At 40.3% G+C, this 15046-nt stretch overlaps 1 protein-coding gene across 2 annotated transcripts in view; it reads left to right on the top strand.

Moving 5' to 3' along the window:
• TGFB2 (transforming growth factor beta 2) overlaps positions 1-7170 on the top strand; it is an 80458-nt gene extending 73288 nt beyond the window's left edge. For both annotated transcript variants that reach the window (XM_028104787.2, XM_028104785.2), the window contains 3 exons: positions 77-254; positions 1447-1600; positions 4595-7170. In XM_028104787.2, the coding sequence (XP_027960588.1) occupies positions 77-254; positions 1447-1600; positions 4595-4753 (491 nt within the window). In that variant the 3' untranslated portion in view covers positions 4754-7170. The remainder of the gene's footprint in view (positions 1-76; positions 255-1446; positions 1601-4594) is intronic.
• Positions 7171-15046: the final 7876 nt, after the last annotated feature.

Raw genomic sequence — 15046 nt, 5'->3', positions numbered from 1 at the left:
AAAGGAAAAAAGAATGGCTGGTTATATTTGATGAAGGTAAAGCTAAATGTTTGTTACCCAAATGCATTTTTTCAAGGTATTGATGGCACCTCCACATATACCAGTGGTGATCAGAAAACTATAAAGTCCACTAGGAAAAAAAACAGTGGGAAGACCCCACATCTCCTGCTAATGTTGTTGCCCTCCTACAGACTTGAGTCACAACAGTCCAACCGGCGGAAGAAGCGTGCTTTGGATGCAGCCTATTGTTTTAGGTAAAGGAAATAAAAATAAAACAAAGTAATTACATCTGTTAACTCTTAACACTGCCTTTGTCTTTTCTTACAAATTGACCTAAATTCCACTTGTTGCTTAAGGCCAGGTGTAGTACAGGAGAGCCATCATACCTCCTAAGAGCATTCTCCCCAGAGGCTTTAAAAGTTTTTCTGTGTGGTAGTCCTCAACCCCTTGCAATACACCAAGTGTGAAGTCAGAAAATTTTTTCCCAAATCCCTCTGAAGTGCTTTGGGGTTGAAGAAGAAAATGAGCTCCCTGCTCCCCAGAGCAATTATAAGGTTACTTGAAGCGTATGATGGCGGACCCTTAATTGGAAAGACTCACCATCTGTATGAAGCCCTCACCCCCCCGCCCCACGGTAGAGTGCCCATGGCCATGCCCTTTTTCACAGAGATGAGAGAAATAGAAGAAGAATGCTATTTATTGTGTCATTAGCTACAGAATCTGAGAGAAGTGAGGGCAACACAAATTTATTTCCCACTCCTGAAAGAGTTCATGGAGGGGAGAGTACGAGTGTTCTCCTGGGGTTTCTTATCAAGCCTCATAAGAGGAAAGTTCTTTCTTTATTTTGAGAGCTATGGGGCAGTAAGGGGTTCTCACTGATAAAGTGCTCAAAGAGCTCATGAGTAAAAAGGCTTTTTTTGCTCGCCAGAGTCAGTGGTTGCACAAAGTGAAGTTCCACGTGTCTTGATCTCTGGCTCATTCCCAGGTCTAGGGACAGGAGATGAAATAATGGATTCGTTCTCAAAGGCAAATGCCTTAGATGGTTCTTTGAAAATGGCTGTTGTATTCCATTCATTTTGTATTTGAAAGGGCAATCGAGGCTGACTGGCAAAACTGTCCAGTGTTAGTTGGAAAGGGGGGATTGGTCTCTTCAGCCACCTCTCTGCTTCTATCTAGTCATTCAAGAGAAAGGTTTGACTTTCAAGGTCACAGCCAAGGGACACGGGGTATAGAATTCATAATGGAAAGTAGTCCAGCAGGTCACCATGACATTCCATCGTGAAAGTCATTTGAGATTACTATAAAACCATTCAAACCTGGCCCATGATACTTGTTCATTGGATGCTGTTTGCATGAGTGAAGGAGTCATTTTTCTGACTTGGAATGAGGCATGGGGGGTGGGTGGGAAATCAGCTGTAAAAGCTCCACCACTCTTTCTTCTAACAGAAATGTGCAGGATAATTGCTGCCTACGTCCACTTTACATTGATTTCAAGAGGGATCTTGGGTGGAAATGGATACATGAACCTAAAGGGTACAATGCCAACTTCTGTGCCGGAGCGTGCCCATATTTATGGAGTTCAGACACTCAGCATAGTAGGGTAAGTATTTGGCTCCATCTCTTCTATTTTGGGATCTCTAACGTGTACCTGCTGATAACATGTCCAGTGGATTCTAATTAGCCTGGTGCCCGTTCATCATCACACATGAATGGGTACTGGAGAAATCCTTTTGAATGGGGGGTCAAGAATGTAGGGGGTAGGTGAAATCAGAAGTAACACTGATCAGTTTGAAAAGTAGATTTTACCTTCCCAATTCAATGATAAGCAACCAGAAGACCGTTTTGTTCATTTTTTCCTTTATTTTATATTGTAAGGGATTAGTAGCTATAAAAAATCTTTTGGAATCAAAATATCACTTGGGGTCATGTACAGCTTGGATGTGAAGGGACGCAGGTCCCCATCTAAAAAAAGGAGCCGTCATCATCTGCATCAACGACTGTCATAGAGGAAAGAACTTTGAGGACCTCAGTTGATGCTTTGGCATAGTGACTCAGTAGTGATGGCAATTAAAAAGTCATTTGACTTCTCTAAACCTCAATACCTCAATTTTTTGTCAGTAGAAAGAATGTTTATGTTAAAAAATGATCTTTAAAATAACAATGCCAAGCTCAAGAGTAGATATAAAGAGCAAACAGATGAAATAAGAGAAAATGATTTGAAAATTAGTATCTCCACATCTTTTTTAATATACCCAAAGTACACAAGAATCTAAATATTTGTCAAATTACTTCAGTGAGGTTAGAAGGCTAATTCAGAGGGCCAGTCCTAGGTGGGAGGCCATGGGTTAGTAGCCCAGATCAGCAAAGACTTTTTCTATGTAATAATGCTTGTCCTAATGCTTTTTCCTGGTACCTCATAATATAGGATTTTAGAGATGGAAAGGACTCCATAAATTATCTTGTCCAAACATTTAACTTTACTTAAAGAAATTGGGGTCTAGATCGTGTAGGTGACTTGCCCAGGATCAAACAGTTGGTGACAAACCAAAACTTGGAACGCAGGCTTCCTTGTTTTATAACCAAGGCCTCCGTTTGCTCTGTCTTACTGAGTCTAATTCCTGAAATGTGGCTACACATTGAGGTTATGCCTCTGTAAATCTCCTTATTAAAGAGGCATTAGAAAAATTGCCTTCACTGCAGGGTAGGAAAATGGATCTGCTGCCAAAAGGATCACATAATGCACTCGGCTCAAGTCAAGAGTTTGGGGGTTATCAATTATTTTAGACAATCTGTAGTATAAAATTCCTCTTTAATTCATATGAAAAATCACGTGTTAGTAGAACATGAAGTCTATTTATTTATAAATGCCTACATATGCTAGGCTTTAAGTTGACAAATAGGATTCTCCTTCCTTCAGCTGTTTTCCCAACTCCCCTGTAGATTTTGGCACTCCCAGCTGACCATGTGCTTGGCCATGTGAGGAAAACTTGCTCATGCCTGTCCCTTTGTCTGAGCTCTCTGGCCAGGCTGTTTCAACTGGTCTGTGGCAACAGTAGCTATAATGTGGGCAAGGCCCCAGTGCCAAGTAGAAATATAATTCCCCTCCCTGATACACAGAGGGAGTGTGTGAAGGCTGAGACCATGCTTGTTTTTCAAGGAGAGAGGAAGAATAACTGTCATGGTCACAAATATGTGGTTTGGACAGTTACCCAAGAAGCCAGAGGTAGCTTAATAAAGTAGTCAGTGTTGCTGCACTGAACAGATCTTCTGTCTTCGGCTGAAAAAATCGCAGTGAATCTCGAGGAAAAGGTCACTTGCTGTTTGACTAACACATTAATGGCATCCTTGGAAATGTCTCTTTATCATCACTGGGGAACCTACATACTTCCATTGGTAAAAGTCCCATCCCCCTTGGATATAAAACGGAGTTAAGGATATGGGACTAACTCTAAAACTTTCTCTTCATTCCACTGTGGGACTGGCTAAAGCCCTCCAACTTAGACACCACCATTTACCACAAGGAATCTAATGGAGGGTTGATTATTATTACCCTCGTGGTCTTAAGCGAAATGTAAGAAAGTGAATAGTTAAAAAGAGAGCTTGCTTTTAGTGTCATTCTTTTTTTCTTTAAGATTTTTATTTATTTATTTTTGAGAGAGAGTGTGTGTGTGAGAGAGCGCGAGCAGGGGGCTGGGGCAGAGGGAGAAGCAGACTCCCCAGAAGCCGATGCAGGACTCGATCCTAGGACGCTGGGATTATGACCTGAGGTGAAGGCGGACGCTTAACCCACTGAGCCACCCAGGCACCCTAGTGTCATTCTTAATTAACTCTTAACTGCTTACTGTTTTATCGTATTTATGAAACAATAAGAAATGGAAAGACTCATGTCTTTTTTCTTTTAGGCGAAAAGGTAGGTGACATTAATTTGGCCCACAAAGACACAGCACAGAGAGGTTTCACATGCAGACAGGTGTTTTTTTTCTATACCTAAGGGTAGATTAAAGCTCTGATGGGAGTTGGAGAAGTGATTCTTCTACTCCTCCGTGTATTCGCTTCTTCACGGAGCACAACAGTCTCATATTGCCTTGTTCGGGCTATGAGGTCGAAACAAAGTCCATAGAGTCTCTGAGCTTAATGGAACTCTAACCTAGGTGGGAATTGGAAATAGACCCTCGGTTACAAGGAAGTGTAGACACCAGAGCAAATACTAAGAGGACCAAGTTTTTTGAGGGCCTGGCAAGCGTGTGCAGCAAGGCAGTGATCAAAGTCCAGAATTATTGGGGAAACTATAAACTTTGTTGAATGAGCGATTTTGTGCAATCTGAGCCTTTACAAAATCATTTGTTTACGATGCAGGAGGAAAGGATTCTGTAGGAAAATGATGAATTCAGTGATTACTAGGAACACATATCAAGTTGACCATAATTGGGGGTTAAGAGAAGGAAATTGTAAACCAAAACTCGTTTAAATTGTCTCCTGAGTGCTGACGGATAAGGTAACACTATGGCTCTATGGAATGGTTCTTTTTAAAGTAATTGCCCTCCCCCCCTCCTTTTTTCCCCTATGTTCTCTTTCCTCTCCTATGTCCTTTCAGGTTCTCAGCCTATATAATACCATAAACCCAGAAGCATCTGCCTCTCCTTGCTGCGTGTCCCAGGATTTAGAACCGCTAACCATTCTCTACTACATCGGCAAAACACCCAAGATTGAACAACTCTCTAATATGATTGTAAAGTCTTGCAAATGCAGCTAAGATTCTTGGAAAAGTGGCAAGATGATAACCCCGTGGTGGAGGATCAGGAGGAGAACAACGGCAAGAACAATGATGATGTTTGTAACAAGAAAACATAAGAGAGCCTTGCTTCAACAGTGTTAAAAATTTTTGAAAAAAGCGGTACTAGTTCAAACACTTTGGAAGTCTGTGTTCTGTTTGTTAAAACTGGCATCTGAAACAAAACAAAACAAAACAAATTGAAGGCTTTATTCTACATTTCACCTGCTCTGTAAGTGAGAGAGACAAGAAGCGAAACCTTTTTTTTTTTTAAGAAAAAAATAAACACTGGAAGAATTTGTTAGTGTTAATTATGTGAAAGGAAAAAACAAACAAACAGGAAAATCCCATTAAGTGGAGTTGCTGTACATACCGTTCCTACCCCATGCCTCACTTGATTTTTCTGTATTGCTATGCAATAGGCACCCTTCCCATTCTTACCTTTAGAGTTAACAGTGAGTTATTTATTGTGTGTTACTATATAATGAACATTTCATTGCCCTTGGAAAATAAAACAGGTGTATAAAGTGGAGACCAAATACTTTGCCAGGAACTCATGGATGGCTTAAGGAACTTGAACTCAAACGAGCCAGAGAAAGAAGAGGTCATATTAACGGGATGAAAAACCAAGCGAGTTATTATATGACCAAGCAAGTCTGCAGTAAGATAAAGACCCCGAAAACACATGCTATGTGCCGACTGCCCAAGGAAGCTTCTTGTAAGGTTCAAAACTGAAAAGCCTGTTAATAAAGGAAACTTTCAGTCAGAATAAGTCTGTAAGATTTTTTTTTCTTTTTAATTGTAAATGGCTCTTTGTCAGTTTAGTAAACCAGTGACATGTTGAAATGTTTTGATACGTACCAGTCCAACTTCAGACCTTAAAGTATTGCCGGGTAGCTATGCTATAGGTTTTTCTTCATTTCCGTATATGTAACCACACCTACATTCTTATAATAGATGGGGAGAGAAGCCAGTATAATTGGAAACACACCTGCAGATCTCTTTTGCAAACTATTAAATCAGAACGTTAACTACTTTACATGTAATGTGTAAATTTTTACCATATTTTTAATGTTCTGTAATAATGTCAACTATGATTATTTCGATTGGACTTAAATTGGGGCTCTTTTTAATGATCACTCAGACCTGTGTGTTTCCTTTAGCTGGCCAGGACTTTGAGGAAGGCCGCTGTAGTTTGACTTGCAGTACAAATACGTGTTTTAGAGTATTTGCTCCACGTGTGCTTTGTGCATTGTCCAATATTATGACATAAGCTACCTGAGTCCACTTGTCCTTTTGTTTTCCTTTTATAAAAAGGATCGACTCAAGTTCACTAGTCTTCCTTCATCTTCTAAGCATCATTACTAATCCATTCAGATGTTAACCATCTTCTATGTTAGGAAAATGGGACTATGATAGATGTATAGATCACTGAGCTGAAATATTTTCATTTTAGCAAGGGCCTCAGGATCTGACTGAGACTCAGAATCTTCGTGGCTGGGTGAAGACAGCTTTCTCCAACTTGGTTTCATCGGTATGTTCACAGAATTCTACGGTTTGTAGAGATCAGACAGTTCATAGGATATATCTTCTCCTTTAATCAGGTTTTTAGTGTTTCGGGGGGAAATGGAAAGATTGACATTTTAGTTGATTTTTTTTTTAAGGGAGAAAAAAAAGCCCCGCTCAGCGTAAGTCACTTAGTTGATTTCACTAAAGTTAAGGTTTTCATAGATGTTCTTTGACGGTTGTTAGAGGTACAAGCCAAATACGCCCATGATCAAAAAATTCTGTTTTTCCCTCTGAATGAGAGTTCTCTAGATCTGAGGCTAGAATTTACCTTGCTTTAATAAATGAATGATTGGCCGTATCGTTGCAGAGAAGGTAACGTTCCGTCAAGGTTGATAGGAGATGTCAGTTTACCGGTTGTCTCTTCCTTAGCTTGAAGAGAAAAATTAATAGGCAAAACAATGGAATATTTACAGTGTCACCTAAAGGGCAGCATGGCGAGGTGTGAATCCAAGTGAAGTTATTTGATCTAGTAGACTTCTTGTCTGACATTTCCTGGCCGTTAATGAAATGACAAATTGGATTCACAGGTTTGAAAACTGGAAAAGCAAGAGAGGGGATGCCATGGTAGTAAACGACCCTCGTGTTGGGTGTGACCCGATCCCAGAAATTGAGTGTGTTGATTTTTTTCCTTCCATTTTCTATTAATTCTATGTAAATCACTTTTATTTCTGCAGGTATTTTCCTCTCAGAATGACGTTTTGTTTTGTATTATTTTGTCTTTCCTCATGAATGCACTGATAATATTTTAAATGCTTTATTTTAAGATCTCTTGAATCTTTTTTTTTAGTTTGGGGGTTCTGTAAGGTCTTTGTTTCCCATAAGTAAATATTGCCGTGGGCAGGGAGGGAGGTGGGAGGGAATGGGAAGATGTTAGTGTACGGGTTGGGGGGTGGGGCGGCGGTTTTTATATGTTAAGCAGCAGTACAATTTCATGGTTGGCATGGTTTAAAAAAAATGGAATATAAGAATAGCTGTTTTGTATTTTGATGACTGATTATGCTGTATTTTAAACATGATGTATGTCTGTTTTGTGGTGCTCTAGTGGTAAATAAATTATTTCAATTGTATGTTGATGTGTTTTTCCTATCACGGGATTATCGCTGAGACTAGAGAACACCTCTACTGCCCTGAGAATCATCTCGAGCTGGAAAAGTCCTACATCTTTAAGGTTGTGCTTTTATTCTCAAAGATACTCACTACAGAAATGTCATGTTTTATAGCTCATGAGCCAGGACGTATCTACCAAGGACTGAAGAAAGCCCTGTGCAGTCTTTTTATTCTCTTGTTTATTGCCATTTGGTAATTGTTTGAGATTTAGTTTCCATCCAGCTTGACTGTCTACCAGAAAAAATGCAGAGAGTTGTTTGAACCATGCCTTGGCTTTCTGGTTCTATGTTCTGCCAACCCCAGGGCCAAAAGAACTGGTCTAGACAGTATCCCCTGTAGCCCCATAACTTGGATAGTTGCTGAGCCAGCCAGATATAACAAGAGCCACGTGCTCCTTGGGATTGGTGTTGGGAACAGCTACTCCTCTCCGTTTCCCCGGCCCACTGCACCGAAAAACCCTTATTCCCGCAAAGTGCTTTGGCCGTTTCCTTCAAGACCAGGCTTTGCAAGTGAGTTGCCAGTCTCGTAATAAATGGAACTAATAAAAAAGTAGCTGTGGCTCGAACTGGTTGTCTTGCTTTATCTGACGAAAAAAAAAAAAAAACCAGTTTGTGCCCATTGTCGCAACCTCACATAGGAACAAACCATCGATGCAAGTGTTTAGGTGGAATAGAAAATGATCCCTTTTCTATGATCATCTGTGTTTCATCTCTTCTATCCTCAACTCACAGTTAAAGGAAGTGTTTTCACTTGAACACAGTTATTTTCTGCTTCTCTGCAGAGTGGCCAGTACCAGGCCTATCACCCCAGCCCGCATCACCTTCATGTGATGAGTAAGAGATGGAGGGTAGCAGGGTAATGAAGAGAGTCACCTAACATCAACTTTAGCAAGTTTGTCAACCACCCTCAACCTTGTTTCTTTGTGTTTTAAGTGAGGAAGAGACTACCTGCTTTACAGGGGTTTGCACGTTTGTTTCTGTGTTCCTGTGGTTAAGTGAATCTACATATGAAAAGTATTTCCCTTGGCGTTTGGCCTATAGTTGATGATCAGTAAACTGTAGTCTTAATATATTTCTCAACTTGTTCTGTTTTTGGCTTCTTGGCAATTCTATTGTAATGAGGTGTTTATATTCAGACTGTAACCTGGGCCCATACTTCCCCGTCTTGAGAGTTAATGTGTAAACCCTCCAGACTCTCTCATAAATGGATCAAGCCATCAGTTATTTCTGAGAATATTCTGTAATTCTATCTGTTAAACTTTTGGTTACATGTCTGACCAGAAGTTGTTTAAAACAGTGGGGGAGATGGTCATGTAAATCTTTGCTCATGTCTACCAACTAAAAGTAAAAGAGACAAAGTGGCTAGCTGAATGACCTACTTCCTAAGATGATGACAGAACTGTGTGGTTTGCTGAGCACCTACCGGCTCCTGTTCTCTGTTAACCTATTTAACCTCACGTATTACCTTATGATGTAGGGGTTTTGGTTTTTGTTTTTTTATATAGCTCCATTTTGCAGGGAAGTGAGCAGACGCAGAATGGTTAAATCATGTGTCCAAGATCCCTCAGTTTGTAAGGGAAGGTTCTAGAATTTCATTGTCCAGTAAGTACACTAGCTTCTAGGTGTAGGCTTTCAAGCAGTTGAAATATGTCTAATCTGAACTGAGATATAACAAAGTGTAAAATACCCATCAGATTTCAAAGACAGTACCAAAACAAGAATGTAAAATGTCTCATTAATTTTTGATCTTGATTACATGTCTGAATAATACTATTTTGGATATATGGGATTAAATAAAGTATATTATTAAAATTAATTTCACCTGTTTCTTTTACTTTTGTAATACCATTACCATAAAATTTAAAATTACATATGTGGCTTCCATTTGTTACTTTGTGTTCTGTTTTTCTAGCATTGCTTTTTGGTTCTTTCTTAGGATTTCTGTCTCTCTGCTTACATTGCCCATCTATCTGTTCTTGCATGCTGTCTACTTTATCCTTTAGAGCCCTTAGCATTTAATCAAAATTGTTTTAAATTCTCGATCTGGTCATTTCAATATCCCTGCCAGATCTGATTCTGATGCTTGCTGCATCTCTTCAAATTGTGTTTTTGCCTTTTAGTATGCCTTGTAATTTTTTTCTTGGTAGATGACATACTGGGTAAAAGGAACCGCTACAAATAGGCCTTACTAGCTTAGTGTTGAGGTGGGAGGGGAAGCACTCTATAGTCTCCTGGTGAGGTCTCAGTCTCAGTACGCCTCTGCCTCTGGACTATGAACTTCACAAGAGCCTTTCAGTTTTTTTTTCTCCATCACCATTAGGTGGCACAGGATGGCTAGAGTGGGCTGGAGTTGTTTATTTCCCTTCCCTCGGTCAGTTAGGCTCTGATACTCCAGCTAGTTAGCCTTTGGTTAATGAGTGTCCACTGAGAGGGGACCATGCTAAGAACAGAGCACTTGGGTATGTTTCAAAATGGCTCCTTGCCCCCTCTCCCTGCTGGATGTACTACGAAATTGTTCTCCAATATTTACTCTGTGAATGTGGTAAAGTTCCTGGAGGCAAATATTAACCATATTGTGTCTCCCCACGTGACTGGGTCCCCCCAGAGTTCTTAACTCTCAGAGTTGTTTGCACTGAGCTTTCCGCAATTTGTCAGTTATGCTTCAGGTTTTCCTAGCCCGGCAATGGTTCCTGCACTGGTTCCTGCTTGTGAGTCTCTGGTCTTGGAAGTTGTGATGGCCTGTATTTGCCTGTCTCTTTCTCCAGTTCTGGAGGCTGAAGTTTCTTCTCTTAGGGATCCAAGAAGACTTACTGATTTTTCAGTTTGTTCAGCTGACAGCGCTAGTTGTTAAGATGAAGTGGCCACTTCCCAGCTCTTTATATGCAGAACCAGAAACTGGAAGTTCTATTTCTTATTCTTATTCAACAGCTCTAGTGTAGAATTTGGAAGCAGCTCTCTTTAGAAACAAAGTCTAAACTCTTCCCCTCAGCTATCTGACCAGCTTTTGTTTTTGAAATTAACATGCGGTTGAATAATATTAGGCCAAACCCTCTGAAACTGGCTTTGTAGGTCATGATTTCTTGTATGTTGGCAGTTCCTTAGGGTTCAACCTAACAGTTGGCACTGATTGACTAATATGGTAATGACAATGCAAATATTACACAAGCCCCACCGACAAAACTCTTGATAAAAATCAATAGTTACGTACCAGCAAAGCCACTAAGTGGGACAGTACAACCCACTTCTAGGGTCGTTGGATTATTGTATTAAATGTTTTCAGTCCATAAAAATCTTCATCGATATACCTGTGACAACTTTTTCTGCTGTGTTCAAGGGGGGAAACAAATCAAAAAAACACTCATTGTGCTCATTTGAGTTCCTGGTCTTGGGAAGACATTGCTTTTTTTATCTGTAAGTAAGTTGTGCTGAGCTTCTTTTGCTTAGAGGCCTTAGATGGGTATGTCCAGGCTTTGGGTTCCAGAAACTCACAGAAGGGAGGAGTTATGTTTTTGTAATATATATATATATATATTTTTTTTACAGAATCAAAATTACAAATACAAAATTAGATTCAGAGCCTTAGAATGGGCCCATAAAATGGGAAAAGCCAGGACATTGTAAATTTTAAGAGCTTCACTGCAAACCTGCCTCTGGGCTTGAAGCTAACACATGCTTTTGTTTCTATCAAAGCCTGTTACCTTGTAATTCTAGCTACAACTGGATTTCATCTTTCATTGCTAATCTGCTAAAATCAGTTTTAAATCAGTTTAAATCAGTTGCTCTGTTCTCTCTCCTCCCCTTATCTCTGCAACTGCGTTTTACGTGCTGAACAGGAAAGTAAGACCCTGGTTTCACTAATATTCCAGGTCAGAGACAATAAAGGAAATGTTATTTTTGTACCTCTTTTGAAACATCAAACTAGATCCTATGAGATTGGAGAAATTGTTAAGATACATATTTGATCATTGTCCCAGTAGATACGAGTAACTTATTGAAGTTATTACCTGAAATTATAAAAAGAATGCCTTCTTAATGGCCTTTTTTAAACGAAAGAATTGCTTTAGGTTTTTTCCTGATGGTGTCTTTATTTCCCTGAAATACTTTGAGTTGGTTTTTTTATTTCAAGCAAGTAATGGCTGTTTGGAGAAGAGATGAGTGTGTTCCTGTAATTGGGCAGAGACCTAGTGAAAGGAACAGAATGTACTGAGGGAGACTCTGTACTGTGTGATCAAAACTAGGGAAATCAGTCAGCCTGAGAGAACAGGCATAATTAAAGAACAAGGCAAGAAATTAGTGGTAAAGAAAAAGGCCCAATATAATCTCTCAGGCTTTTCCCCCAAAGTAGGATTTTTTTCTCCTATAGATGCCAACCCAACTGAAAGAACACAGATGTGTTACTCAGGTGACATCATAAAGGTCTGGCCAGCCCCAGAGATGGAAACCCTCTCCTTAGGCCCAAATCTCCATTCTGAATCATATAGAAAATTCCAAATCTCAGGATGTTGGGAGCAAACAAGCTAAGAAGTTGTGTAATCCAATACTGCTCTAAAGGCGATGTGAAGTCATGCAGTTTGGCTTGTCCTCAAATATGGGTGTAACACTAATTTCTTCATTTGAAGCAAAATTAAATTAAGCAGTACAGAAAACTGAGAACTTTAAATCAAGCGTTGGTGGTTCATTTTGCGAAGTATCAAATGTCACATCACCATGTGTGTGTACATCTTCCCGTCGCTCATATCCTGTGGTTCCGAGAAACCACTGGCCACGTTCAGATTCCTACGGAGGTGAAGTAGATAGAAACTGCTATGGGAGGCATAATGGAGCCCCAAGGAGGTCTGGCAATCCCCCTGAATACTGTCTACTTGTTACAGCCTCTGGTGGCCAACAATGAGGAATTATTCCCGTATGATTTTTCCCTAAGTGTGTGTGTGTGTGTGTGTGTGTGTGCGCGTGTGTGTATTTTAATATTGTCAGTGGTGTAACACAAGAACCAGTTGCAACCCAGAGGTGCTAGGATCGATTTTGATTTATTTACTCTTGTTCAGGGATCTGAAAGAGTGATACCACGGAACACTTCAAGGCGCAAGAGAAAGGGAAGAAAGAAAGGGACAGGAAGGGAAGGGGGGACACTGAGCCCTAACTTCATGTGCGGCTCACATTTAGTCCAAGAGCTTGATGTCTGTGTGTAATACCAAAGCAACCGAGCAAATGTGGTGAGAAATACAGAACAAATTGGTCAACTGGGCTTAACTTCAAGCAGAAGATTCAAAGGAGGAATCCCACGGTGCTCTTGCCTTTCAGTAGGAGCCTTTTAAAAGCCAACCTGCTGCTTGCCTGAATGATGTGACTGGAAGAAGTGGCTCTTTGTTCTCTGTCTTTGTCCTGCTGTGCTGGGTTTGGAGAATGGTCACATCCCACCCACAGGGGTCTCCCTCAGAACAGTGAGCCATCCCAATTTTGTGTTTCCTACCTCTGACCAGTCCTTATTTATCTTGTGTTCCAGCACCTAGTACAAATTTAGCTCATGGAAATGTAATGAACGTTTGTTAAATTGAGGAAAAGCCTGGGACAGGGTTAGAGCCCCAACTCTGCTACTGAGGTACTGTCTGGGGCCCCAGGAAATCAGCATTCTCAGTATGTCCTTCTTCAATAAACAAAAGCTTTGATCTACAAAGTACTTTGTAATTTTTTTTTCTTCTGATTTGTAGGTTGCCCTCATGTGTTCTTCTGTGATTGGTACCCGTGGGCAGGAAGCATCATTCGTTTGACAAATAATTACTGAGCTTATCCTACATACTAGATTTTGTTTTAGGTTTTAGGTTCACATAAGTGAACAAAACAGGCCAAATAAGTAAACTCTGCCCTCAGCAAATTCTGTTGGAGCAGGGATTTCACTCCAGTGAAAACCTGAAAGAAGATGTTAGAATGTGCTCTCACACTGCACCTTCCCTGTTGCTAGCACTGAGAGACACGGTTTCCATCTCTGATGGAGGCAGAATCAGCAGCCGCTTCTCTGGCTTGATTTGATAGGTGTAGGAGAAGGAAGAGCCTCGACTTCCCCAAATGCTTCCTCCATCAGAGCCTGTCAATGGACAAAATCTTTCATTTGCCAACCAGAGATAAGGCTGGGATATAAACCCTGGCGTGAGATAACCCAACTCTGCCAATTCACACAAAAGAATTGATAAACAACTTTTCGTAATGAAGGAAGATTGGAACAATGTTATCTCAGCAGGTGGAGGACCAGCAAACAGGGCTTCTGATGTTCATTCCACTACCTAGAATCCTTGGAAGTCCATAGTAACTAGTTCTGCACCCCAGGAGCTCACAGCTTAGAATGAACCAAATTATCATTATCTTTAGTTTTGTTACCCGCCATGCCATCATCTACAAAATCATCACTATGACTTACAAGTGTGTGTTTCTTGATTTATAGCCCCCATGGGTAACTTGTCCCATCTAATCCCAGTTCCAGGGATTCTGAGCCAGGAACACTTTTGTTCCCATGCCCCTGGGACATTTGACAAGATCTGGAGACACTTTTGGTTGTTACAATTCAGGAAGTCTTACTTGCATCTGGTGCGTAAAGGCCAAGTATTCAACTAAACACCCTACGATGTGTGGGATGGCTCCCTCAATAAAGAATTAGATGGCCAAAGAATGTCAATATTGCTATAATTGAGAAATTCTGATTGTGACAAAAACTTCCTCAACATTTGTTAGTTATCATGGGTTTCATGAGGCAGTGAAGAATTATTAAATAGTGTGAATAACTGTGATGAGTTTCTAAAATGACCCTCTAGGTGCATGGTAGCAAAAGTGAGAATATTTCCAAAATTTACTTCAACCAGAGGGCCTCTTAAAGCAAATTCTGCATTAATTTGTGTCTATTATATAGGCCCCAATGACAACTGCATTTGGAATGTAATGTCATTCCCCATATGCTCAGAAGTCTTCGGTCTGTGGGAAAGCAGGGTTTAATGGCTTCTTTTCTGCATCCATACTTTTAGTATTTTCCTCCAAGTCTTTAAAGAAATTTGTTTTGGGATTTGTACTTGACAATGAAAGAAAGGGAATTGTACTGTCATCTTTATTAATAGGAACATTTATTGGAGGGTATATACAGTTGTCCTCCTCTATGACCAAATTGCTCAAATCCTTAAGGAAGGCCACATCTGGCCCCCTCAATTTATGCTGTTATAAAAAGACAAACAGGTCTGTCTGTCTCTTATCTTGTTCCCTCTGAAACATTCTTCACAGTTCAGCAAGAGGATCTTTCTCAAGCAATGATGAAATATGTCAGCCCCTGCTAAAAGCCCTTTAGAGCATTGCCATTGCACATAGGGCAAATCTAAAATCCTTAACATGGTAGATGTTCCTTTTTAAGACTATGTATTCAGACATGAAGAAAGGAATTTTATATTTCTATGACTGAATCCACTTAAAAGCCTCTCATTCTGTTCTAGTAGCGGAACAATTAAGCCTGCCAAGAGAAGAGAACTATGTCGCTTCAGTTTAAAAGCTGTTTCTTTTGGCTAATTCCTCAGCATTGGGTTTGCTCTGCCCACCCCTCCTTTTTCCCTGTTCTGAGTAGCGTTCG

The sequence above is a fragment of the Eumetopias jubatus genome, unplaced genomic scaffold (genome assembly GCF_037043125.1).
Source record: "Eumetopias jubatus isolate StellerSeaLion01/CBP00866 unplaced genomic scaffold, mEumJub1_p1.0 scaffold_12, whole genome shotgun sequence".
Lineage (NCBI taxonomy): Eukaryota > Metazoa > Chordata > Mammalia > Carnivora > Otariidae > Eumetopias > Eumetopias jubatus.
Note: the sequence above shows the minus strand (reverse complement) of the source record. Positions and strands in the feature narration are given on the sequence as shown.